The 27,192-nt window shown below is 37.9% G+C and overlaps 1 protein-coding gene across 3 annotated transcripts in view; it reads right to left on the bottom strand.

Annotated features, from left to right (window-relative positions):
• The window catches only part of NLRP14 (NLR family pyrin domain containing 14), a 31,696-nt gene extending 5,112 nt beyond the window's left edge, over positions 1 to 26,584 (bottom strand). Inside the window, exons 1-11 of one of the 3 annotated variants that reach the window (XM_016123054.2) lie at positions 26,402 to 26,584; positions 25,623 to 25,725; positions 20,414 to 20,750; positions 19,540 to 19,611; positions 16,018 to 17,614; positions 12,728 to 12,898; positions 10,247 to 10,414; positions 7,223 to 7,393; positions 6,646 to 6,816; positions 5,132 to 5,302; positions 2,947 to 3,117 (exon numbers count right to left, since the gene is read on the bottom strand). In XM_016123054.2, coding sequence (XP_015978540.2) covers positions 2,947 to 3,117; positions 5,132 to 5,302; positions 6,646 to 6,816; positions 7,223 to 7,393; positions 10,247 to 10,414; positions 12,728 to 12,898; positions 16,018 to 17,614; positions 19,540 to 19,611; positions 20,414 to 20,714 — 2,993 coding nt within the window. In that variant the 5' untranslated portion in view covers positions 20,715 to 20,750; positions 25,623 to 25,725; positions 26,402 to 26,584. The remainder of the gene's footprint in view (positions 1 to 2,946; positions 3,118 to 5,131; positions 5,303 to 6,645; positions 6,817 to 7,222; positions 7,394 to 10,246; positions 10,415 to 12,727; positions 12,899 to 16,017; positions 17,615 to 19,539; positions 19,612 to 20,413; positions 20,751 to 25,622; positions 25,726 to 26,401) is intronic. The other 2 variants (XM_016123053.2, XM_016123055.2) reach the window with 2 other exon arrangements.
• Between the last annotated feature and the right edge of the window lie 608 nt (positions 26,585 to 27,192).

Genomic DNA, 27,192 nt, shown 5'->3' with positions numbered 1-27,192 from the left:
CAGTTTCAGAGACCTATGGGCAACTGACAGGTTGTGTCAGTCCTTGAGGAGCACTGGTCCCTCTGCTAAACCACCCTAGGTCAAGGAACAGGGATAACTGGACTGCTGCCTACAGCATTGTTTCTTCTACTTACCTATAGATCCAGCATAGGCAACAAACATCTGTGGATCGCATTGTAGCTCCTACCAGGTAGCCCTGAGCAATCAAAGGCAGTGGCTGACTTTGGCCTACTGGGGCCACAAAATCAATGAACCCAGAGACTAGCACTAGATCACAACAGAGCAACTCTTGACTACTCCCATTAGTGGTAAACACAAAAGGTGGTTGCAACAAGTACACAAGCCTGCTAAGGCAAATCCCACTCCGTGGGGTCAGCTCCCACACAGCAACTCTTACCCTGTGGGTGCAGTCAGTTCCCACAATTAGTCAGCCTGAGCATTAATCCTACCCATTGATCTGCTAACAATGATAAAGGCTTAGCAACAACAGATAATCACACATAACCCATGCTGGCACAGGGGATCAAGGAGAACGTGCCACTGGGCCACATAGGACACTTTCTACATAAGGCCATCTGACCAAGGCTGAGAGACGAGGCAAATATTCTTAACACCTAGAAACTAACACAGAGAGGCTAATAAAATGAGAAAACAAGGAAACATGCCACAAATGAAACAACAGGAAAAAACTCCAGAAAATAAGCTAAATGAAATGAAGGCAAGTGACCTATCAGAGACAGAGTTCAAAATAATGGTTATAAGAATGCTCAGTGAACTTATGGGAAGAATGGATGAACACAATGAGAACCTCAACAGAAAGACAGTAAGCATAAAAAAGGACATAGAAACCATAAAAAGAACCAGACAGCAATGAGGAATATAAGAACTGAAATGAAGAATACACTAGAAGGATTCAACAGTAGATTGGACGAAGCTGAAGATCAAATCGGCAAACTGGAAGACAAGGTAGCAGAAATGCCCAAACAGAACAGCAAAAAGAAAAAGAGAATTTTAAAAAATTAGGATAGTTTGAGACCTCTGGGACAAAATGAATCATAATAGGAGCACCGAAAGGAGAAGAGAGAGAGAAAGAGAATGAGAATCTGTTTGAAGAAATGACAAAAACTTACCTAACCTGAAAAAGGAATTAGACATACAAGTTCAGGAAGCATAGAGAGTCCCAAACAAGAGGAATTCAAACAGATCCACACCAAGACACATCATAATTACAATATTAAAGGTCAAAGACATAGAGAATCTTAAAATCAGCAAGAGAAAGGCAGCCAGTTACTTCCAAGGATACCCCCATAAAAATGTCTGCTAATTTTTAAATGGAAACTTTGCAGGCCAGAAGGGACTGACAAGAAATAGTCAAAGTTATGAAAAACAAGAATCTACAACCACAAATACTCTACCCAGCAAGGCTTTCGATTAAAAAGGAAGATGAGATAGAGCTTCCCAGACAGAGAAAAGCATAAGGAATTCATCACGAACAAGCCCAGTATTACAAGAAATGTTAAAGGGACTTCTGTAAAAGGAGAAGAGATAAAAAAGAAAAAATGAAAACGAATAATAAAATGTCAATAACCATGTACCTAACAGTAATCACTTTAAATGTAAATGGTTGAATGCTCCAATCAAAAGACACAGGGTAGCCAAATGGATAAGAAAACAAGACCTATGCATATGTTGCCTACAAGAGACCCATTTCAGATCAAATGACACTCTCAGACTGAAAGTAAAGGGATGGAAAAAGATATTTCACACAAATGGAAATGAAAAGAAAAAAAGCCAAAGTAGCAATACTTATATCAGATAATAAACATATATGAACCCAATGTAGTAGCACCTACATTACATAAAGCAATTATTGACTGACATAAAAAGAGGGATCAACAGTAATACACTTATAGTAGGAGACTTTAACACCCCGTTGACACCAATGGATCTTCCAGGCAAAGAATGACAAGGAAACAGTGGGCCTAATAGACACACTAGACCAGATGGACTTAATAGATATTTTCAGAGCATTTTACCCTAAAGCAGCAAAATATACATTCTTCTCAAGTGCACATAGAACATTTTCAAGGATAGACCACACATTAGGACACAAATCAAGTCTCAATAAATTTAAGAAGACTGAAGTCACATCAACCACCTTCTCTGATCACAATGGTATGAAACTAGAAATCAAGAAATAAAAGGAAAATACACAAACATGTGGAGGCTCAATAACATGCTACTATACAATGAATGCGTTTATCAGTGAGATCAAGGAAGAAATCAAAAGATACCTAGAGATAAATGAAAATGAAAACACAATTCAAAATCTATGGGACACAGCAAAAGCAGTCCTAAGAGGAAAATTTATAGCAATACAGGCCTTCCTCAAGAAACAAGAAAAAGCTCAAATAAACAATCTAACCTTACACTTAAAAGAATTAGAAAAAGAACAGAAAACAAAGCCCAAAGTGGATAAAAGGAAGGAAATAATAAAGATCAGAGCAGAAATAAACGAAATAGAGTCTTAAAAAACATTACAAAGGATTAATGAAACCAAGAGCTGGTTTTTTGAAAGGATAAACAATTGACAGACACTTAGCCAGACTCATCAAGGTAAAAGAGAGGACTCAAATAAATAAAATCAGAAATAAAAGAGGAGAAATAACTATGGACTCCACAGGAATATAAAGGATCATAAGAAAATACTTTGAGCAATTATATACCAACAAATTGGCCAATGTGGAAGAATTGGACACATTCCTAGAAATGTACAACCACCCAGAATGAGCCAAGAAGAAACAAAAAATCTGAACCGACTGATTAGCACCAATGAATTCAAATCAGTAATCAAAAACCTCCCATCCTATTTCCATATACCAAATTTCTTCTAGCTGTACCAGCCACCAAATAGGTATCATTTTCCCAATGAAAACCTGAACTCACCCGAGCCTTTGAATATTACAGTTTGGGTGTCTCAGAGCCTCACACAGAATTTTTACTCCATCATCCTGCAAGTCATTGTTCCCCAGGTCCAGGCTCCGCAGGTTTGAGTTGTTCAAAATAGTAGAAGCCAGATCCAGACAAGACGCACTAGTCAGAACGCAACCCATCAATCTGCAAGAAATACAAAAGAAAAGTGAGACCTTTATTTGTGAAGTTTAATTAGTTTATTCCTGGGAGAGATGCCTAGGCATTTGAGCCTTTTTTCTGATTCTTTTCTATCTACAATCCAGGACGCATATAGGAAGATCTAACATTACCAGTACAAACAGACAGGATTTCTTAATGAGCAGGAAAAGACAGTGGGTAAAATGGCTTTCTTCCACAAACAAATTATTATCTATCAAGCTCCCCAAATCAAGGGTATAAATACTTATTTCTACCAATACTAAAAAAATATTATAAGCTTTCCCAAGGAACCCCTAGATCTCTTTACTTTGTTTTTAATATATTTTTGAAATAAAAAATGCTTTCTAGGAATCTATTTCAAAATGTTATCTCCAAAGAAAAATGAAGCAAGCTATCTATAAAAAGATATTTTTTTCATGTCCTTTGCAGAACATTCAAGAGCATTCACAATCTGGCCTCAAGCATTCACTTTCCATACTTTGTCCCCACCCAATTCTTCAACCATACACACCCATTTTTCCCCCCAAATATACATCTATCCTCATTCCACTCTTTTCTGTCTTCCTTCCTTCTTCCTAGAATATCTGCAATAACAGAATTTTCATCTTTCAAGCCTAAAGTTGCTCAGTCTCCTCTGCCCCACTCCTTGCTCCTTCAAACTTTTGTCATACCCTTATAACAACATATGAAATAAATTACAGTTGGCTTTATATTGCCCTGCCATCAGTATTTTGTGAGTTACCTGAGGACAAAAACATCACTTAGTAAAAACATTTTATGCCCTCAGCATCTAGCTTATATTTGTTGTAAACACTGGTTTAGGCATTTGGCATGGTCTATGTAGAGACTATGAAGGTAGCTAAGAAAACACAAATTAGCCTATGTGTTTACAGCAGAGAAATTGGGCTAAGCAAACATCTTATGTGTACAGGTAGGTCACTGAGAAATTATAACTCTGTAGTTGAAATGAAGGCATTGGATTTAATGATAATTTCCTTTAAGTAAAATTTTATCTTCCAATTGAATAATAATAAAGGAAACATCACAGAACCACACTGTAGCTCATATATATTTTCCTAAAGTATAGGTGCTTACTGAACCCAAGAGTTCAGTCACTTCATTGTTTACAGATGTGACAATCAACTATTAAACTCATTTGGAAATCTGGTTATCATGAGTCAGTCTAGTCAAACCAAACACCTCTGGATATACCAACATTTTTTAATTTATAGTTATAAAACAAAACAATGCTGGGGTTAGACCCTTCATGATTCACCCATGGGAGACACTAGTAGGAAGTGAGCTGAGATTGCTAAGTGACACTTCTATCTTGCTTCACTGTAGCCACAATATTTATATAATGAAATATTAAACATCATTCAGCCATTACAAGAAATAAGATAATTGTACATAAGTATTTAAATGTATTTCTGAAATATTATCATGTAAAAATGAAACCTCAAAGTCAGGTCTACATAGTAATCTCAATTACACGTACATATATCATGCAGAGGTATGCATACCTACTCACAGAGTAAGAGAGAACATAGCAAGAGTAAAAATTACTGCTGTTTAAGAATTATTCCATTGTTGGATATTTTTAAAAATTCCCCTCCTAGTTTCTTTAAAAGCTGACCTAATTATAAACCTGAATTTAAGAAAGAAAAATTAACAGAGCACAATTTCAGCTTCATGGAGGTAAGGTAGAGGACACACAGTAACGTTACTGGGACACAACCAAGGGAAAAATAAAATGACTAATGTTCAGCCTGATGGCTCTGGTCCTCCTTATCTGATGGAAATTAACTGTAATTACTGTACCAATAGTTTAAGAAAAATCTGATGAAAAGACTTCCCCACTAGTGTCAGGCAGAATGAGAGAGGAAATCAGCTGTATATTCTATTTCTGACACTCAGCTCTCAGCCTTTTTTTCTATCTCTCTCCTGTCTTCACAGTAGTAGCTAAAGCTACACAAAAGTAAGGTCAAAGGATACCTACTCCAGGTCCTGAAGATTACAGCTTGGTTGCCGAAAGACATCACACAGAAGCTTAATGCCATCATCTTGTAGCCAGTTTGACCCCAGATCCAGATGTGTCAGGCTCTTGTTTTGCAGGAGAGAAGATGAGAGATATTCACTGCTAACTGAAGTGAAATGGCAGCGTCTCAGCCTACACGAAGGACAGTGTGAAGAAAGATGGAATCATTGCTCTACAGCCCAGAGTTACCTTTGAAAAGGTTTCATGTTATAATCCCTTATCCACTTGCGAGCACATCCTCTCAGAGCAAATATCCTCTTCCTCCATTGGTTCTTTGGCTGTCTCACTTGGAAAACATAGGTTTGTACCAAACTGGGCTACAAACTGGATTCTTATCCTTCAGAATGTTTATTACTATACATAAAAGGTTGAACTCTTTACATCATATATAAATATAGTACCCTGTTGCAGAAGTAGCTATATGGAGCAGAGAAGCAGGGAAAAAAGTTTAAGCCTATAACAAAATTAATTTGGAATAATTTAACATTTAAATGTTAAAAATTAAACCATAAAGATTATGAAAAAGACATGGAATTTTTTTTAAAAAAGTTATTTCCATTTATGACAAAACTTCTAGAACTCATGAGAGGAAAAATTAGAATTCACAAAAATTTTAAACATCTGTATTCTAAAAATGACCATAAAGAATATAAAACAATATGCTAAGTAAATTATTTACGATATATAAAAAATAACAGTAATAATGTATATGTGATATTAAACCATAACATATATAAACCATCCAGAAGAAAACTGAGCCTATGAAGAGGCAATTCCTAGAATATTAAAGGCCAAAAACATTTGAAAAGATGCTCAGTAGCAAATCCTTTCTAGTTATTTTTGATTATTTAATTAATATTGATCAGAAAGACTGTAGATAACCAGGGAGGATATTAAAATGCTAGACTGCTGAGGGAATATAAATAATCTGTCTAGAGTCAATTTAACTATTTCTGACAAAATAAAAATTTGGCTCATTAATTTCATGTCTAGGAAATTATCTAACAGCAACTAACAGATAATCACAGTGTGATCCAGCCATATCATGGAATGCTATCTTTCCTTTTAATGGTATTCCTATTAACCTGTTCTGAGCCAGGATATGGAGTTGCATAGGTGGACTTTTGTCCCAAATCCATCATTTTCTTGTGAGTATTAGGCAAGTTGCATAATCTAAGCCTCAGATTCCTCACCTGTGCAATGTGACACTTAGAACTCAAGTGTCCAATTTGACATCAACAAGTATTTTTGTGCAGATTAAACATATTTAGCACAGGACCCAGCACACAGTAAAAACACAATATAAAAACACAATAAATGGCCGTTATTAATATCATCATACTCATCATCTTCATTGTGATTAAGGAGGACAGGGAAAAAAACAAGAAACAGAATATGTTCATAATATTTTCCCATTTTAAATGTAGTTCAAAATGTATATTATATTGGGTGGCTGAAATCTAGTAGACACTTACACAAGGCTCTGTAAAGTGCACTGTGGATGTTTCAAGGCATTGCTCACAAGCTTTACTCCACCATCTCCCAGGACGTTATCCGCCAAACACAAATGTGTCAGCCTTTTATTGCTGATAAGAGCCAAAGAGAGATCCTCACAACCATCTACTGTGAGGCCACAGCTTTCTAAGCTGAAGGAGAAACACAGATGGTAAGGGGTCAGTCAAATCCCAAAGTTCATGCTTCTGTTCTTCTTCGCAGGAAAGTGGCTGGTACTTCTACAACTCAACTATAGACTCAACCTCATCGAAGCTACTTAAATTATGGATTCTATTGCAGCTATGTACAGGATACAATGGAACAAAACATGAGAGAAGAGAAGCCTGGAAAAAAATTAAAAAGTCAATCGTGAAGAGAAGTGTCTAAAAGTCAAATAAAAGAGGAAGGGCAATAGAGGAAGAAAATGAAGAGCTCATCCAGGATTGACAAATGAGTCAGTTGGTGTCAAGACCCAGGCGATTTGCCCATTCAGATCATAACCAAGCTACATAATACTGAACAAAATGACTCTACAGAAAACGAAGAAAAAAGACTCACGATAGTCTCTCTAGGTGACACTTCGGATGCCTTAAGGCCTCACACAGCAGCTCTACTCCATCATCCAAAAGATTATTGGTTGACAGATTCAGAAATACCAGGCTTTGGCTTCTGACAAGAGCCTTGGAGATATTCAGACAACAAAGTGTAGTTAGGTCGCAGGATTCCAAGCTGGAAAACAATACAGAAAAATAGAAATGACCGCTTAGAGAAGAATTATAACCATGGCTCACCCCACCAAAACATGTGGTCACTTGGATTAGGTTCATTGGAACCTTTTCTGAAAATCAAGCTCCCTTACATAGGATGAAAGTGATGTAACTCAAGCACAAGACTCTGATAGAGAGTTAGGAAGGGGAAGGTGGTGGGAAGCTTGTCTTTTCCATCCCTACCTCCCTGATTCCCTATGAAAACATTAAAAAATATTTTTAAATAATCCTTTTTTTTTTTTAACCTGGGAGAAATATCCTCCAGCTACAACATGAAAGAAAGTGCATTGAAAGATGGCTGCATCCTTGCACTCCCTGACTTCTGAAACAGATGGGCAGGAAGTCAGGACCAAAAGCTGTCGCGCCCTCTACTGTTGGCCAAGAGCTCATTTATTTATGGGAGTCAACCCATGCTTTCTGAGGAACCCAGTTCTTAAGAGTAAAATCAAGAAGTAAATCAGAAATGTTTATAAAGTAAAAGAAGGAAAGTAGGAAAAGAAGTGCATGCTGATCTTTTATTTTTAAAGACTCATTTAGAAACAACTTGGACTTTGGTTGTGGCTGGGCCTGACACCAGCTACTTATATGGAGAGGCCAATGGCAGCGGTATTCCTGGAACATGGAGTTGTTCTAGTTATTCCTTTTAATCAAAGACTTATCAACTTGAATAGTTCTCTATCAAAACCAGGGTACACAGAGATAGTAACAGGAGGTACTCCGTCATTAGTCCAGAATTAGACCTCAATGGAAACCTCAACTTGAGCTGAAAAGGTGTTATGAACTGAATAGTGCTCCCTTGAATTCATATGTTGGAGCCCTAATTCCTCATGTGACTGTATTTAGAGACAGGGCCTTTAAGGAGTTAATTAGGTTAAATGAGGTCACAAGAGTGGACTGTAGTTCAATAGGACTAGTGTCCTTATAAGGAGACACCAGGAATGCTCACATGCAAAAATGGGCATATGAGGACTCAGCAAGAAGGTGGCCATTTGCAACCCAAGGAGAGAAACCTCACCAGAAACCAATCCTGCCAGCACCCTGATTTTGAACTTCTAGCCTCCAGAACTGTGAGATGTAAATTTCTGTTGTTTAAGCAACCCTGTCTGTGTTATTTAGTTATGGCATCCCGAATAGACTAACATCAGCAGCCAAGCAGTTGATAAGGAAAATGAAGGATATCTTACACCTTGTGTTTGGATAGAGCTCTTCTAGACATAAAAAGATCCAATATTATGGGACCTATGGATAATTTATTAAAGTTTAACATAAAACACTGTGGGGACAGAAAATAGGCACATGTATAACACAGCCAGTCAACTGTCCACAGGTCTTAAAACTTGAGGTCTAAAATGAACATAAAACTGGAAACTTTCCTACATGAAATGTCAACAGGAGCTTGACATGAGTCTTGATTACTCTACAGTGGCCACCCACAATGGAAGAACATCCAGTTCTATATGATGTAGTATATGATTATTATAAAACTCTAATGACTCCTGCCACCAAAACATTCTATTTGCTGGTGCAAGGAACCCTACTAGCTGACCCAGAGATATGGTTTCCTGTCTGAAAGCCTAGTAACTGGGTTAAATCAAGGATTATCAAACTTCAACTGATGAAAAAGATCTTATCAAGTCCTGCTGATCTGTCAAGTGCCAAAGCATTTTGTCTATGGCTCCCCTTGTAGGGAAACATCTTTTCTTCCATTTAAAAGCCTTTTGCTATTAATATATTTTATTTTTAGACAGAGAAGCCAATGACATACTTCTTACCTGGGTTCCAGACGAGGGGCTGCAGGTTATAGAAAATGCCTCAATATGTCCTAAAACTACTTTGTAGATGGTATAACCAACACTCCCATCTGGCCTGCTGATAACTGAACTCAACACATGTTCAAGAACTATCCAAAAACTTTCCAGACACGCTGTAAGTGAATTTCATCCTTTGAAAACTGATGGCACTTAAAAAAAAATTAAAATACCCAATGGTACCAGAATTCATATGCCTATTGTCAGAAAAGTCTTGTCTCAGATTTTACTTTTTTTTTCCTGCACAGATTATCATTTGCTTCCCACAAATACAAACTATCTTGGCCTTTCATTCATCAAAGTTTATTCTTGTCCCTCACTCGAGTTAGGGTATTACAAAAAACTTCAAAAGTAAAATTGCGATGATTTTCTATTTTGCTTTTATTTGTTTTTGGTTTTAGCAGAAACCGTATCGTCCACTGGAAAACAAGATCTTTCTTGAAATCAGTCATATATGTAGAGACCAAGAATGATTGCTAATCCTCTCATTTTCATAGATAAGGAAAATCAGGCCCACCACTGAGATCAACAGCATGTGACAGCCAGTGAGTGCCTTGACAGCTGTTACACTGTTCTTCCTCAACTTTCTGTACTGGTCACTGAGTTGCGGTTATAAGGTGAGGGGGCGTCATTATCAAAATTAAATAAAAGTGAGCCTCCCCCAGTTATCATTAGTGCATTCTTCTTTATGAGAATTGAAAGATACAATGAATATACATATACCTGCATTTAAATATGAAAAACTTAAATTTTTATAAATTCTGGATCTGCTTCTTGCCCCTCAGATTTAGGAGATAGAGACACAAAGAACTGTACAATGAGGGATCTTCAGTGGGGGAATGAGAGGAGTTAGAAGTCCTATCAGGAGGAAACCAACCTGAATCTACTGATTCCCACTATTTCATATCATAAAAGCACATATAAGATAGCCCCATGACCAGCAATCTCAAGCTGGAAGAGTCTATTTGGACACATAGAAGTCTCAACTGTAATAAAAAAAAGCTCACCTCAGATTCTGTAGTTTACAGTCTGGATGTTTCAAAGCTTCACATAATGACTTTACTCCATTGTCTCCTATATCACTTCCTTTCAGATCAAGATGCATCAGATTCTGGTTGTGAGTCAAAGAACTAGAGATACTCTGACAGCCATCGTGGAAAGAAAGAAATCTCAACCTTTAGAAGAAAAATATGTAGGAGAGATTTACAAATTCATCTCTGTCCCTTGTTACAGCACGCCTTTCTTTTCAAATCCTAACTCTTACATATTTTCTAAATATTCCTGTCATCTCTTATCTTACTCAGGGTTTCTCATATTCCAGGTCAGGTCACAAATCTGTCTCAGGTTGTTGCTTAGAAAAACAACTGACAGCTGATACTCTCAACTTTTGGTGACCTTAAAGGAAAAGGAGATAACAACAGGATAAATAGAAAAAGAGTTTTCAAATTCTTAATCTCAGAAATGACTACCAAAAATCACAGGGACTATTCCAAATACTCTAATTACAGCATTAACTGACATTACTTAATCCATTAAATAATCCAAGGTGAGTTCATGGTTAATATAAACTGTTTGAGGTGCATCATTAGCAAAACACATTATTGGAAAAAATGTCCTGCCATTTCAGGGGTTTTGTTAAGGTTTACAGAGACAGCCTACAACAAAATATGAGGGAAGCTGAATCCGCCCATTTTTCTTCTGATTTTCTATGTCCTAACTCAGTCATTGTTAGCTATATCTGATTCTTCTGTATACTGCCCAATGCCCATCATATTTGCATGGCTCGCTGTTCAAAACCCTCCTTAGTAATATTGTCTCCTCTCCCTTTTACCCACCACTTATCCTTTACCCTCATCCCTCTTCTAGCCAAGTGCAAGAAAAAATAAAACTTTTACCTATTTAGAGCACTACCCACCATCATCTTGTAAAAATGCCTAATGCACTCACTTAACATAAATCAAAAGTACAGTCTCACTTGTTCGGGAAATGAGACTTAAGTAAGGCCACACGAAAGTGGGAAAAGTTCAAAAGCTACCTTCATGGTGTCATCCCTTGCACTCTTAAAAAGGAACCCATTTAATCCCCCCAAAAAAGACATTAGCTTTTGTATTGATGACATTCAGTGAAGGGACAATATCAGGGAGTCCTGGGGGGTGAGTGAAAAGAATTTTCAGGAACTTCTTGATCATAACATATATGCAACTGACTACATCTATATGCAAATCCAGACCTAATCAAGTAGTTTCTTGAAACCTAAGGTCGTATCTCACTAAAAACACTGAATTTCTGAGAGAAATATTTAGGTGGAAGCCTGTCTCTATCATCTGTTCAGCATTCAGCACATTACTGAGCACCAGTTAGGCCTTGAGCGCATGGATGGGCACTGAATACAGAAGAAAGTAGGATCAGTTCCAGCTCTTAGTAGGGCTAATGGACAAGAGGGAAAGAGACATGTGAGCAACCGAATGTAAAAAAAGTGATAGGGTATCTAGAAACAAATTAGGAGATAAAGACTGAAATGTCAAAGAGTGAGAAGCAGCTGGAACTTTTACATATTGCTGGTGGGACAATAAAATGGTACAACCACTCTGGAGAACTGGTTGGCAATTTCTTAAAAAGTTAATCATAAACCTATGAACTAGCAATTCTACTGCTAGGTATTAGCCCAAGAGAGGAAAACATATGTCACAAAAAATAGATTTGTACAAGAATATTCATAGCAGCCTTATTCATAATTCCCCAAACTGGAAACAATCCAGTGGTCTATTCACAAGAGAGTGAATAAGCAAGTTATAGTACATCACATAATGGAAGGCTAATCAGTGAGAAAAAAATAAACTACTGAAACATGCAAGGGCATGGATAACTTTTTAAAAACATTTTGAGCAAAAGATGAACAAAAAAAATACATATTGTATGAGTTAACTTAAATGATTTCCAAGAACAGTAAAAGCTAATTTATAATGACAGAGGTTAAAATTGGTTGCCTTTGGGACTGGACAGGGTGAGAGACTGAATAGAAAATGGTATAAGGAAACTTATACTATTATTTTGTCTTGTTTTGGATATTGGTTACATAAGTATGTACAATTATCAAAACTCAACAAATTGAACACTTAATATCTGTACATTTTATTGAAGATAAATTATTCCTCAATAGAAAGAAAATAAAAAAGATGTGTGTTCTGAAACTTACCTTTGAAAATGCTTTGTTAGCCTGACTAAAATGCCTTGGCTGTGTTTTCATCAAGAAAATTCCTAATCAAGCCTCAAAACCCCACATCAACAGCTACTATGCTCTGTGTAATCTTTCCCAAAATAAATTAGTTATGCCCTCACGTTCCCAGAGGTTTCTGCTGTTCGTGTTTAAAGTATTTTACACAGATTTTAAAAATTTGTCTACTGTTGGTTTCCTCTAATAAGTAGGAATGGGAGGTGTGACAAAGAAATTACAATAAACTCGTTAAATTTTCTCATGCCAGACTTACAGTAGTTTTTGTAGTTTACAGTTTGGGTGCCTTAGTTCTTGATAAAAAGTCTTCATTGCTAACTCATCAAGGTTGCTATGATGTAGGTCCAATTCTCTCAAGTGTTCATTTGTATGAAGCAGAGAACAAAGATCTTGCCAGCAATGCATAATGCATACACTATCCCTTTGCCTAAATAATTGGGAAAAGACAAGGCCAATAAATATTTCAGCCCAGACCACTGTCAGAAAATGGTACAATGTGAAAGTGGACTTTGAAAACACCAAGAGCAGCAGTGCAGGTTCTGTGTAGGCACAGTCCACGGCCCTCCAGAAGCTTTATTTGCCCAATAGCTCTACCAACCCCCGACACATTCCTTCAAAACACAGAATAAAAACTAGAGAGACTTCACTTGGGAGGAAGAGACTTAAGAAGAAGAAAGGAGTCTTCAAATACCTGAAGAGCTAATATCAAGAAGAAAAATTATATATAATCACAAAGAGCAAGATTAGGAAAGGAACAGTGTACAGACATTAGGGGACTGTGGCATAGGTTAGGAACCACAGGTTTGAGCCCCAGTTCTACCACTTACTAGCTCTACTACTTTAGGCAAGTCTCACCAGTTCCTTGAGCTTTGAGTTATCTTCATCTATAAAATGGAAATGCCATCTCCCTTCACAGGGTTGTGAGGATTTAAGTCAATTTTAGTGGGTACACGAAAGCACTTTGTAAATTTTAAAATACTATATAATTGTTAGACATACTATCAAGACTCGTTATAAACAAATAAAGGTAATAATGAATAAAACAGAGGACAGTCTAGCAATTATAAAAGTGTAAGCTTTAGAACAGAACAGTCCTGAGTCCCAACTCTGCCATTCACTAAACTGGGTGATTCTGGCAACACGACTAAACTATGAGCCTCAGCTTCTTCAACTTAAAAAATTAAGTTAATAGTATCTTTTTTAGGGTGTCTGTGAAGATTTAGTAAGACAATCTATAGAAAATGCTTTGCAAATTTTTCACTTTTAAATACTAACAATTGGTAGCTGTTATTATTTACATTAAAATATACAGAAGTCTAGCATGTTGCCTTATAAAAGATAACTACTGTAGGGCAGGAAAAAAATATACTTTTTTCCTTCTGCCCTCCTAGGTTCCCTGGGTAGGGCCCTAGGGAATTACAATCTAATTTGTAAATGAGGTTAACAAGAGACAGATTAATGAGAAAAGCATACAAATTTTATTAGTTGTGCACTGCAAATATACGTGGAGGATACTCAGTTATGAGTAACCAAAGGACTGGTTAGAATTTGGGGTCTATATACCTAATGTGGGGTAAAGGCAGGAAGAGAAAGGGCACTTATGGAAAAACAAATGGGTTTTTTGTTTTTTTTTTGGAAGAACGGGACTTAGAATAGATGGGAGACATGATAGTTTGTGACATCTGTCTAGGTATAGTGTCAACTTCTGCCTCCAAAAAGAAATTAGAGTTGCTTCCAAGAGGAGATTTATGACAGTTAAGTTCTTTTGGAAAGCTCTGCTTTTAGGCAGATAAGGATTTCAGGGACTTAAATGCCTTCAGCGCAAAATGATTCTTATGTAAAAGCGGCACAGTTTGGAGTGGCATATCCTGATCCCCTTCACCATTCAATAAATATTGGTCCCCATATACCTTAAATTGGAATGAATGACATTGTAGAGTCGTGGCCTCTATATCACCTGAGGTCTTAAAGTTGAGAAAATTAGGCAATATATTACTCGAATATTCAAGTGCTTACTAGGTACAAATACCATGGATAAAATGGTGAACAAGATAGAAATCCTGCTCTTATTTACATCGTAGTCAGACTGCAGAAGAGACTAAGGTTACCTATAACATCCCTTTTAAAATGCTGGGTTCTGAGTCTTTCTTTAGTTTACCAACAATGCCAACTCTAGTATAACACTACAACAGAGGAGAGGTGAAGGTAGCATGAAGACTGGCTATATAGTGGACAAAATGCTTTCCTAACATTATTAGGCATAAAATATATTCGAATGCCCTAGGATCAACTACATCTTCTTTAAATGGAACTATGATGTAAGAATTAAGAAAACTGACTGAAGATTACTTACAACTCCTCAAGGACAGTAAATTGAATGTCACAGCATCCCAGCCTACAATTCCTACTCCCACAGTTCAGAGAGAAATGAGTTGTTAAGAGGCACGCTTCTGTAATTGTAACAGACATGAGATAGCTGGAGTAAACTTGGAAAACCGAGGTCTTATAAACAGATATACGACCTCAGTCTAGTTACACACCTTCTTAGTGCCTGCTTTTTAATAAGTAAAACAGAAATAGTAGCATCTACCTAGGATTTTTAGGAGGCTAGACAAGTTTGGACTTAAAAGACTGTCAAGTATGTGTTAAAGCAAATGTTAGCTACTGTTTGATGTGTGCTTGAATCAACGACTGTACTTTCTTTCTAGGCGAACTTCTCTGAATCTCAGTTTTATAATCTTAAAAATAAATTGAGATATGGTTTTGACCAGCATTAAACTGGATATGTTAAATATCCTGTGCATTCTCTAACTGTATGCCACATAGTAAGCCCTCAATTAATTTTAGTTAAATCTGGAACTAATTTAATTCTTCTCCAGGCTTAAATGGGTAGAGTCAGAAAAGGTAACCTGAGGAAGGGGAAAGGGTATAATAATAGGCATAAAATACTGAAGATTCTTTCATTCTTTCAAAACATTAATTCAGCACCTATTATTTCTTACCCATTTCTCTCTCCAACTGGGTGTTAAAGGGCTGCAACCTTTAATACAAAGATCAACCTGTCTGGGCAGTGGGGAAGGTAAGCTAGGCCAGTAGAGCCCAGAGAGATGACCTCTGTATACTAGGTTCAGCAAAAAACTCCTAGTCCCTCTTTTTCCAGAGGGCATTATCTTTTAAAGTTAAATTATATGCAGTAGTGGATATAAGTTTGGGCTATGCCACATCCTTCCTTGAGGACTGAAACAATCATTCCCTAGTTGCTGGGAGTGTTGACAGCTGCCAGCTCTCAGCCATGTCCCTTTCTGGGGACTACCTTCAGGCCAAGAGAGCCATATTGGACAAGTTTTCACCCATTCTTCACCAGTAACTATGACTGGTCAATAAGGAGTTTCAGGGCCTGGCCTCCTTTTCTCAAGGTGGGACAACTCTGAAAGGTTAACCTGGCTCTGGGGCCTAAGCTAAACAAATCCTCCCCTTCCTCTGACAAAATCTACTTCCTTCACTCCCCCACTGAACACTTCCAGGGAACTGACCTAATGCACTTACCAAGTTTCAGCTGGAGGGCTTGAGTTTAATATCTTCTTCTCAAACACCACAGTTACAGACAGTTTAATGGTCCTTAAACACTGGCAATACTTAAGGCAGAATGACGACACAAGCAAATGGATTTTCCCGCAAATGTTAATGACAACCTTTTGGAAATATCTCATTGCTTGACTTATAAATGCTTCATCTTGAGTCTCATACAGACAGTGAAACCACTCGAGACATCCCAGCTGTGATGAAAAATATTCACTGTTTCCTAGTATTTCCATCCACTGAAGTATCTTCCATTTTATCTCCAGGGACAAAGTACAGTTAAAAGTTTCCTCCAGTTGTTTTATTAGATCTTCATTTAAAAGGCCAAACAAAAAGCATTTCATGGGCATCAAATGGGGGTCTTTATAACTGTTGCTTTCAAGTAACAGCTTCAAGTCTTCGAAAGGCTGAGATGACCGGTCTGTGGCTCCCCAACTGTCTTTCAATATATAGAACATAGCTGCAAAAAACTCCTGAATGTGTAGGTGGGAGAACTCATAGCAGTTTTCATACTCTCTGTCCTTCTGAAGAATATTCATGTCCAGGAAAACTGAGACATCAGATTTAGTTAACCCATGCTTTCTGAGATTTTCCCTGTAAAACACATGTGTCATAGTCCATACACCATTAGCAGCCAAGTGGCAGAGGCTCCTCAGTTGCGTCTGGCTAGGTAGACTAGAATAGCTTCCACCTACCTGTGTGAACAAGCTAGAGATATAGCAGGTAAACAGAGCCGTGGTGGTTTTGCAGGTCAATGTGACATCACCACCCTTCTCCATTTGCTGTTCCAGACAAGTACAAATGATTGAGCACACTAAGGGGACTTTGCACATACTAAAAAGTGTCTCATTGTTTTTCAGTAAATTCAATACTTTCGAGGCCCTCTTCTTGTCTTCAAAAAACTGGTAGATATACTCCTCTCTCGCATCCTCAGACATACCTAATAGCTCTACAGAACGCTGACTCTTCAACAAGGGCTTTAGTTTCTTGCAAGCTGTGAGTCTTGTTGTCACCAATAAGAATGACTCAGGGAGCATCACTTTCCTCAGCAAACTACTCATGAGGAAGGACACTGGGTGTACCTGCGTCCAGTCTTCGCACAGCGCAAACTCGGGTTCCTCAAAGGCGAAGTTCAGTTCATCAAAAGAATCAATTATAAACAGGAGACTATTTGGCTGGGACATAATCCTTTCAATGGGGCCTTCTGTGCTGGGCCAGTCCTTTGATATCATTTGAATAAAGCTTTTTTCTCTCAACTGGTTAATTTCTCTTGCATTGAGATAAAAAATATAGGTAAATTTCTGGTGATAGAGATTGCCCTGGGCCCAATCTAACATTGCCTTTCTCACCAAGGTGGTTTTCCCAACTCCAGCAGCCCCCTGAAGCACCACTGTCTGTGGCTGCTCGCCGGTTTTGACATCTACATCAAACAAATGTTCCAACAGTTCTCGACCTTCCTCAGCAATTTCATGATGGAAATCTTTAGGTTCTCCAAGCAAACACTTCTTATCCTGCATTATGAAAAATTTTTCCTGTATTTGAATTCTGTATTCTGCTCCATCACCTAAGTCAGAATGAAGCAGGGAAAAAGCAAAAATATACATGATCAAAACCGATTAAAGTGCAGCTGGTTTAAGAAAGGAATGTAAATAAAACAAAAATATTCCTCTAGTTTAATATCTACATTAGAAACTGAAAAAAATAGAACTGACAATCTAGAAAAAATGAATTTGTGATGGAAAATAAAAATTAAATTCATCCTAGAAATATTTTTTTGTTCTTTGTACGTTTCCTTTACAGAGAAAAAAAACACGATGTGTTGAAGAGTCATCACCCAGAATAAAATGAAACACAGGCAACAATAAACAATAGCCAGAGAGGACCTGAAGATAGATCTGAAGCTACAGATCAAAATAATCTACTTTATACAGGTAAAACATCGATAGAAATGAATATTGAAGCATAGGCTGGAGACTATTTGAAAGAGAAGAAAAAAATTCTCAAGTGTCCAAGCAGAATGAAAATAGTTTTATCTTTATCTAGTTAAATTTGATTCCATCTTTAGATCTCTGTTTAAATGTTAATATCTCAGGAAGCCCTTCCTGAAACCCAATGCTCAACAGTTCTTTCATATACTCTCAAAACAGTATACTTTTCATTCACAGAACATATCAAGCTGTAATTACTCTATTTCATTTTTTAAAGTAAATACAGCTGACCATTGAACAACACAGGTTTGAATTGCACAGGTCCACTTATACGTGGATTTTTTCAGTAAATAAAGAGTTGACCCTCCATATCCCCGGCTTTCACATCCACAGATTCAACCAACCAGGGTCAGAAATATTATTTTTGATCTGCAGTTTGGAATCTGCAGAAGAGGAGGGCAGACTGTAGGCACTGTTCTATGCCATTTTATATAAGAAACTTGAGCATTCAAGGATTTATTCATGGGGGTTCCTAGAACCAATCCCCCTTAGATACTGAAGGACAACTATAAGTCTTTTCTTTGTTCTACTAAGGCATTCAATACAAACATCTAACATAGTTCATATCCCACTAAATTATGCTTAGTTCTCCCCAGAAGTTATGGTATCAGAAGGCAGGTACCCTCTTTTTTATGGTTTTATATCTAGTACGGTGCAGTACTTTTAAAAGAAAATTGAGATTACAAAGATGAGTTTTACTTTCTTCATTATACTTTTCTACACTCTGTATACAAATTTTTTTTTGAATGTGTACTTCATAATACAAATTTTTTAACAGTAAATTTCTATGGAGATAGAAGCCTGGTTTTTTAAATTTATGGCCAATTATACCACAAAAATAAACTTCCTTATACTGAATCAAAGTGGGAGGTCATCGTAGAGATTGTTTAATAACCAATTTTCATTTATTAGTCCTTAGAATAAAGTAGGTTCTTAATTATTTCTTGAATGAAATGGTAGGCCTGCCAGAAAGCAGCATAGGTGAGTTAAGAATAAAGGTTTCTTATCATATCCAGTTTCTTTGTACTGTAAATCCACTCGTATAAACTAGAAGTTAACTGCATAGAATTCAAAATGAAGTAGGGAAAATGGAAATGGTATCGAACTAAGACTGAGAAGACCTGGTTCTAAAAATTACATTTTATATGGACTAGTTGGTCACCATTCCTGTAACTCAATTATAGCATCGATTCTAATCAAAGGCAACAGATGTGATAAAACACATAAAACACAGACATGAATGTATCTTTGTTCATTAGACTGTCATCTTTGACTGGGCATTTCCAAATACTGCTTTCTTGAGGCCCTGAATTAACATGACCCTGATTTTGACTTTGGCCAGAAAGCCAGTTTTGTTGACTCTCTCTAAATGATAATCAGCAAACAGGTAGGATATTACAAAAAGTTAACAAAAGCTGAAAAAGGTTTCCTGGGAGATATATCCTATCCAGCTTCTTAAATTCAAACTCCTTCCAAATTTGACAAAAGACCATCTACTTACTCAGCGCTGCTTCCTGATCAACTTGTGCCTCTCCGGCCCTGGTGTCCTCTGGTCTCATGGCCTGGGCTGCCCCTGCAACAGGTTCCAAAAGGATTATGAGATTTACCAAAAACAAGGAGAGCTTTGATAATGTCCAGAACAAGGGCCAGAATTCTCCTCAGTAGTCTACTTATATGTGACCATCTGGGATTAAGAAAAGTAAAGTCAACAGAGACTCACTCCACCAGTTTAGCCAAGGGCAAAGTGATGTAGTGTGAATGAACATCATGGAGTATGAGGCTCCCTTGCCATGCCCCCCACCCTATAACAAGGCAAGTGGTCTAATATAAACCTAAGTTTGTTTGTCTCTACTGATCTCATAGTGATACAGTGAGACTCAAAAGAAATAATGTATATACACTTTGGAGCTGTAAAGACTTGTATATGAGTAAGAAATTTTAGATGTCTACACTATTTTGTACTTGGGAATGATTAAAAATATTGACTTATGTTCCTTAATAATTTTTTGCTCATTCTTCCTATTTTGGCGAAGATTTTAAATCATATTTGAGATTTCTTAAAATTTAGCCTAACCTATGATTTTGTTTGTAATTTAAGCAAAGGAACACTAGATGAGACAATTCTTATCACTCAATTCCTTTCAGCATTTTAACTGGTACAAAATATATGAATTAACAATTAAGGAGTATGGCTGAGTAACAATACTCAAAACCCTCCTGCCTCTTCAGTGTTCCTCCAATGATCCAACAAGCTCCCAATGTACTCGACCATCACAGAGCTTGTGTCCCACAGAATCATTTAATTTCTAAGTCCTTTCATAGAATTATCCCAGTGGGCTCCTTGAGGGAACTTCCTTATCCCTAAATTCACTCACAGTTGATCTCTGCTTTCGCTCTCTCACACAGATCCTTCAGGTTCATCTTGCCAAAGATTTTGAGAGCAACATCCCAGGCCTGTTCTCCTGGATAATGCTTGTTCATCAAGTTAGCCAGATCCTCCCGTTTGGCCTTCTTCATTTCAGCCCAGGGAATCAGACAGTACCCGGGTTCCATCGCCTCATTCTTCAGGAGTAATTTGAATTTACTTAATTCCTCTTTGTTTAGCTCCTCCAAATATAATAGTAGCCCAAAATCAGAAAAGAAGGAAGATGACGATGAATCTGTCATCTTGTTCATGGGTCAATGGGAAAAAATAATCGGAATAAATAGGACCTATGAAAAAAGATTAGAAAATGAAATACCTATAAAAATATAGATAAATTCAACAAAAATGTGTTGAAGCCCACTAAATTCAGCTCAGTGTTGACCTAGTGTCCTCTGTAATACACTTTATTATAAAAAATTTCCTCTAATATAGACTATGGTATATTTCTTCCACCTTCCTAAGAGTTACTCCCAGTCTCACCATTTATGAGCTGTAAGAAATAAAGACAATTCATCTCTCTGAGCCTCAGTTTACTTTTCTGCAAAGTGAGGATATCAGAGACAACCTCAGAGGACTATGGTATGGATTAAATGAAGTAGACTACATGTATCGCCTGGTACAGAACAAGCTCCTACTAAGTGTTGGCAACTTTCCTCATCTATTCTCTCCCTTATTAACACCGACACACATCTCAGCCTATAAAACATTGTTATTGTACCCCAACCAAACGCATCATTACTCTTGAAGCACATGCGACTAGAATATGCCACCACCTACCTCTTCTTGTCATGTCACCTATGGCTACAAACCCATATGTAGTCCCTGAGGGTCTGCACTCCAAGGTCCTTTCACATCCACTCCCCATCACCACAATTATTCTGGGTAAGTTCAGAGTTAAAGTCCGTCCAAAATATCACTGTCTCACAGCCTCAACCTTAACTTCTGTGACTTATTTCACTCTAGCATTTCACTGTGATGCTCTCAATCCACTTTATCATCAACGACTATTCAAACTCAAACTCCAAAGTCTCATAATTCATTCCCTACTAATACCTTCCAGTTAATTGAGCAGTTTCATGCCCTCACTCCCACTCTGACAGTTCTTCGAACATCATCAAATCCTAGTCTTTTGATCGCTGTTTTCCTCTTACTTATCAGCCATCTTAAGAGACTTATTTGACTTTTTATTCAGCATGGGCACTCCAGTTAAACACTTAAACCATCTCTTCAGATTTCTCATCTCTTTGTCAGTGATTTGCCTAAAAAGACAGAGCTAGTAGGTGGTACAGCTGGAACTCAACCAAGATTTTTCTTTAAACCTCCCTCCTTTCCAGTCTTTCATAATGCCTCCCCTGTCTTCTTGCCAATGAGATTGGAAAAGCTGGATGGGGGAAAATCTCCGACGGGAGATTTTAGTTCTAAAACAGAAAGTGGATTATCTCAAAATTAGATAGTAAATCAGGATTATATCCTACAGTAACTGGTAAATTATCAACTTTTTGGGGGGGTGGGGGGGAATAGTTTGTGTTTTGTTTTAACTGCACTACAAAAATATTCTAGAGCGCAGATTAGGATCTGACTAAAATAGGCTTCATAGTAATTTTTTTAGAAGCAGCAAAAGGAGCAAATTTGAGAAAACTTCAAAGGAACATTGAAACTTCTCCACGATACACAGATTATGGTGAGGAAAAACGAGGCATAGAACACAACATCCTCAACTTCCTGCCTAGAAATGTACAGACATCACCATGTGGGAACGTATCTTTTTCTTACCTGCAACGAGAAAAAGGGGCTCATTCTTCTTTGTATAGCTCATCCCTCCACCTGTGATCGGAATCTCATCAGGATCCAATTATTAAGGGTCTTAATCCATTAGTGATGTCTCCTATCTTCCACCTCTCCCAGTCCTGTAAGTCTCTATTAACATTTAAATATGCCCAAGTCTACCCTAATCTTTTACAAATGTTCCCTTTACTTGGCATCCCCTTCATCTCATAGTCAAATTTTTTCAGTCTTTTATACTTTACCTATTTTATCTGCTCAATCCACTGCAATCTAACTTTTGTAACCACATTTCCACTGATAACTCATACCAATTACCACGCTGTTGCAAAACCCAATAGACATTTTGTATTCAATTTTCATATTTGTAAGCAGAAAAAAATATGTTACCTACCTCTGCAAGGATTAAAAGCTAATCCTTACACCTAATTTACAGAGTGCTATACGTATAATATACTATTTTAACAATGCCTTAATTCTTGATATTCTCTTTTCCCTTGACTGCCATAACACCCTGCAGTTTTCATTTTTCTCCTGCCTTTCCGGGTGTTTCTTAGAGCCAAGATTTATATGGTTCTGAATCCTACTGGGTTTCTACTACATGGTATCTACAATTCTGATAAAGAGTACAGTATACTCTGGCCTCCTTTACAAAGGTTTTATGCTGAACTTGAAGGAATTTGTTTTGTTGTCTTCCTTTGTTTTATTTTTGGGAAGGGGAAAATAGATGTCTGGTGTTACTTCTCTTACATGAAGAAATTCATAAATTCCAAAATGTTCTTAAATGGGAACCCATGGTCTAAAAGGATCAATTTCAATTTGCAAATTTACCGATGTGAACTTTTACCATTTGTAATAATTAAAGCTTATTTGTCCAAAATAATTTATTCGTTCAGCACATGTTACTAACGACCATATTCATTGGGGATAAACTGTGAAAGGGTCTTTTGAAAACTTTTCTCTAGTCTTAAAAATAGTCCTGAAAGTTTGGTTTATCTACATTTTACAGATACAAGGACTTGGAAATTAAGATACTTGCCCAGGTTACAGAGTTGATAAGTAGCCTGTCAAACTACAAAGCTGCATACTGTTTAGCAGCATTCCTGAACTCTACCTACGAGACACCATTAGAACCCTCAATTAACCATAGCTGTGACAAAGAAAATGTCTTCAAACATTGCCTCATGTCCCCAGGGCAGAAAACCACCCCCAGTTGAAACCACTTCCAAAGTCTTCTATTGTTGAATACACAACTCATCACTTTTAAATAGGCAATCTCAGGAGATTTTAATGTATAATAGAGTACCACAACTGGGAAGGGAAGGATATGGTGCAAATTCTTTGGACAATTTGTAAACCATTCAGATAAAAATTAGTATCCTCACAAAAGAAATCTCAGATATAATACATCAGTAAAACGTTAATACCTCAAAGCAGAGAGGAAAAAATAGCCAAGAAAATTCATCACGACTTAGGAGAATAGGGTCTTACTAGCTTGGGCACAGTAAGGGAAAAGATCAAGAATCAGGATGAATATTAGGAAGCATATTATTAACTATATTTAAATTGAAACCTCTTTTGTCTAATGCAAAAGGTAAACCAAGACCAGCAAAAATTTTTACTGGGAATTTGGCAAAGAGCTGAAGTGTAAGTAAAACCACTTTAGAACTGTTGGCAGTAACTACTAAAATTGGAGCAGGCCTCCAGACCCAGATCTTGGTTTCTGATACCATTCTCCAATAAGAATCAGGGCTCATAGGAGAAATTACTGATTTTAGGGTTGGAACAGAGAACATACAAACTGAGCTTTGAGCTTCTTGCAGTGCCAGAAAAAGAAAAGGATGCAGTATGTCAAAGAGAGACAGGAGGCAACCCGAAAGAGCTCCCAATGGCTAAAATAACATAGTATTGGATTATAAACCAAAGTATGAAGCAAACATCCATGAATCCTTACTAACATAGATGACAACAAATATAAATAAACGGAGGGGGGAAGACAAACTTCTTACAGAAGAATTACAAATACTTTATGTAGCTATTTCTCCTTTAGGAGCGAGATTTATAACCCTAACTCACTCCCACCCACAAGTGTGGACTGTGTTAATGATTTACTAAGTGGAGAAACTTGGTAAACACTGCCTCTCCCTGGTGATCAAGGTTATTATCAGTCAATACTCATTGTTGATAGTATGTGCCATTGATAAGATATGTTGAGAATGGCATATCACCACTAGGACAGTCCTCTTCGCCAACCCATAATTGCAGTCCAACCATGAGGAAAAGATGAGACGAACCCAAATGACATGCTACAAAATACCTGATGAGTATTCAGATCAAGGTCATCAAAAACATGGAAAGATTGGAGATTGTCACAGTCCAGGGGAAACTAAGAAGAGATGACTAAATATAATATGGTATCCTGTAAAGGATCTAAGTACAGGCATGCCTCATAGATATTGGAGGTTTTGTTCCAACTATGGCAACAAAGCCAGTAGCGCAATAAAGGGAGTCAATCTTTTTCTGTTGGAAGGTCTTGCCTTCAATTCGTAAAAACACAACAGCTGTGAAGCACAGTAAAACAAAATGCAGAACAAGATATGCCTGTATAGGAAAAGAACTAGGATAAAACTAGTGAAATCTGAATGGTTTAAAGATTCACATCACCTGAAAGACATAATACACAAATAGATAAGCAAAGCACTAAAAGCAAATTATTGCAAATAACCCATTTATATAGGGGTAAAAAGGTAACAAATATTTCAGAAAATGCTCAGACTTAAGCAGTTAAAAAACTAATACGAACCAGGTGATATCAATTCACAATTACCAAAATGGCAAAAATAAGCTTTAAGAAATAATACCATAAGACAATGAGAATGGAATGAAGCAGATATTGTCAGTATAAATGTTAACTGCTACACCTTTGGAAGGCTGCACGGCCACAACTATGGAGTTTTAAAACTATGCATGGTTTTTCAGTCCTTAACCTCTTCTCTGGGAAATTATCCAATGGAAAGAATCCCAAATACAGAAAAAAAGTTTTGTGCATAGGGGTGTTTATTTAGAATAGTAAATAACTATTGACAAATTAAAATTCAATTATGATTAACGAAATGCTTGAAATATGGCACATGCTTTTTTCCATCATTTAAATGACCTATTCATGCAGCAATATGCAACATGTGCAGGGTTGAAGGCATATGGTAGGAATATGCGGATTACAAACACAGAATTAAAATTAAACCTCTTAACGAAACTGACAAATATAACAAAATATTAACCATGGTTGTATTTTGGGCTTAGAACAATTTCTGACTTTTTAAAATCACGATTGATTCCCTAAATAATTGGAACAATAAAAAGGGAAAAGATGATACCAAGTTGTCGAATTCCCAAAGAAGATACAGAAATGAATTCCTGCCAACTGCACTCGACTTTGGCGGGAAACCATGGTAACCTCCGTAGAACAATTTTAGGTCACTGCAGGGGGAGAGGGTAAAGGAAGTGATAAAGCTTCACTACTATGAGTAGAGGGTGATCCCGTACATGAAGCGAGCAAGCAAGCAAGCGCTATTCTTTCTAGAACTTTGCTAGGAAGGAGAGGAAGGGGGGAAAAACTGGTAGTGTGGAACACAGGGGCTGTAAAGTTTTAGGCTGTTTTGATCTGTCTTCAAATGGAGAGGAGCTCAGAGGAACCACAGCTTGAAGAAATCGCCGGGAAGCTCAGGTGGAGGGAATATTCTCGGACTGAATGACCAACACCTGCTTCCCGCTGAGAAGCGAGAGGTGTGCCTGAATTGATCAGGACTGGTGAAGGGGGATAATCATACCACCTGAACTCGGGCCACACTAAGTCCCCACTCGAAGGACTCCTTACGCACGTGCGCATCCCAGTACCGGGCTCTCCGGCACACGAGGTGGTCGCGGCCTCGCCCCAGGAAAGTGGCCTCTACCGCCAGGTCTCCGCCTGCACCTGCAAGCCCGCTTTCTCCACCCCGGGGGTCCTGGCAGCTCCTTCTCTTGGGCCTCCGCCCGGGGTACGCATCTCAACTTTCTTGCCTTCCACACACAATGTGGGCGCTGCAAAGACGCTAACGGAATCTAACTTCCCATTTGGGGACGGGCAAAACACACCCAGACGAGAATCATTCCATACCTGGGGTCACAGTGGGCGTCGGTGGCGAAGGTTAAATCTCAGCGCTAAAAGCCAGGAACCCAAGAAAGAAAGGAAAAAGTAAAATAGAACGGCTCAGCAGGCACCTGCCTGTTGATACCAAAGAGGAACAATCTATTCAGCTCTTTGCGCCTAACAAATGCGCAAAGAGCCTTGCGTGCTCCGCGCGTTTGGTGGACATTCTCCGCCCGCCCGGCGAGGCTCTCTTCCCATTGGCTAGGCGGACAAGGGGTTGCTCAGGCGCCAGGACTGCATCGCGGACTCGCTTTACTGCGCAGAGCTCCTGGAAGAAGATACATTGTTTAATATATAGGATCCTCTCTGTGTGTAACACACCTGGGGGTGCTCAACCTCCTTCCTTTCTTGATAACCAATAACATGTGAGGAAGGGGGGTGTTTGGGAGTTGGACCCTTGCTTGGGATGACCTTTCCCAGACTGGCTGACTCCCGATAAGCAGCATTCCTTTATTCATCCATACAATAAACCATATAATTATCGAGCACCTACTTCGTACCTGGTAATATTCTGGGCCCTCTCTAGTAGTAAATAAAACATTGGAAGTTTTGCTTCCCCCTTCCACTGCCCACCTCCCATGGAGGTTACATTTTATTGAAGGCGCACAGAAAATGAATTGTATCAAATAGTCATCATTGCTTTAAAGAAAAACAGTGGGGTAAGACACCTTGTGTCGGGGCTGGGGACTAGGGGGTGAACCCTACTTTGAGTGGAAAGGGAAGACACTGTGCTAAGGTGACATTTTCAGGAAGCAAGA

This window comes from Rousettus aegyptiacus, unplaced genomic scaffold (assembly GCF_014176215.1).
Source record: "Rousettus aegyptiacus isolate mRouAeg1 unplaced genomic scaffold, mRouAeg1.p scaffold_m13_p_5, whole genome shotgun sequence".
Classification (NCBI taxonomy): Eukaryota; Metazoa; Chordata; class Mammalia; order Chiroptera; family Pteropodidae; genus Rousettus; species Rousettus aegyptiacus.
The sequence above is the reverse complement of the archived record's forward strand: the minus strand, read 5'-3'. Positions and strand labels throughout refer to the sequence as shown.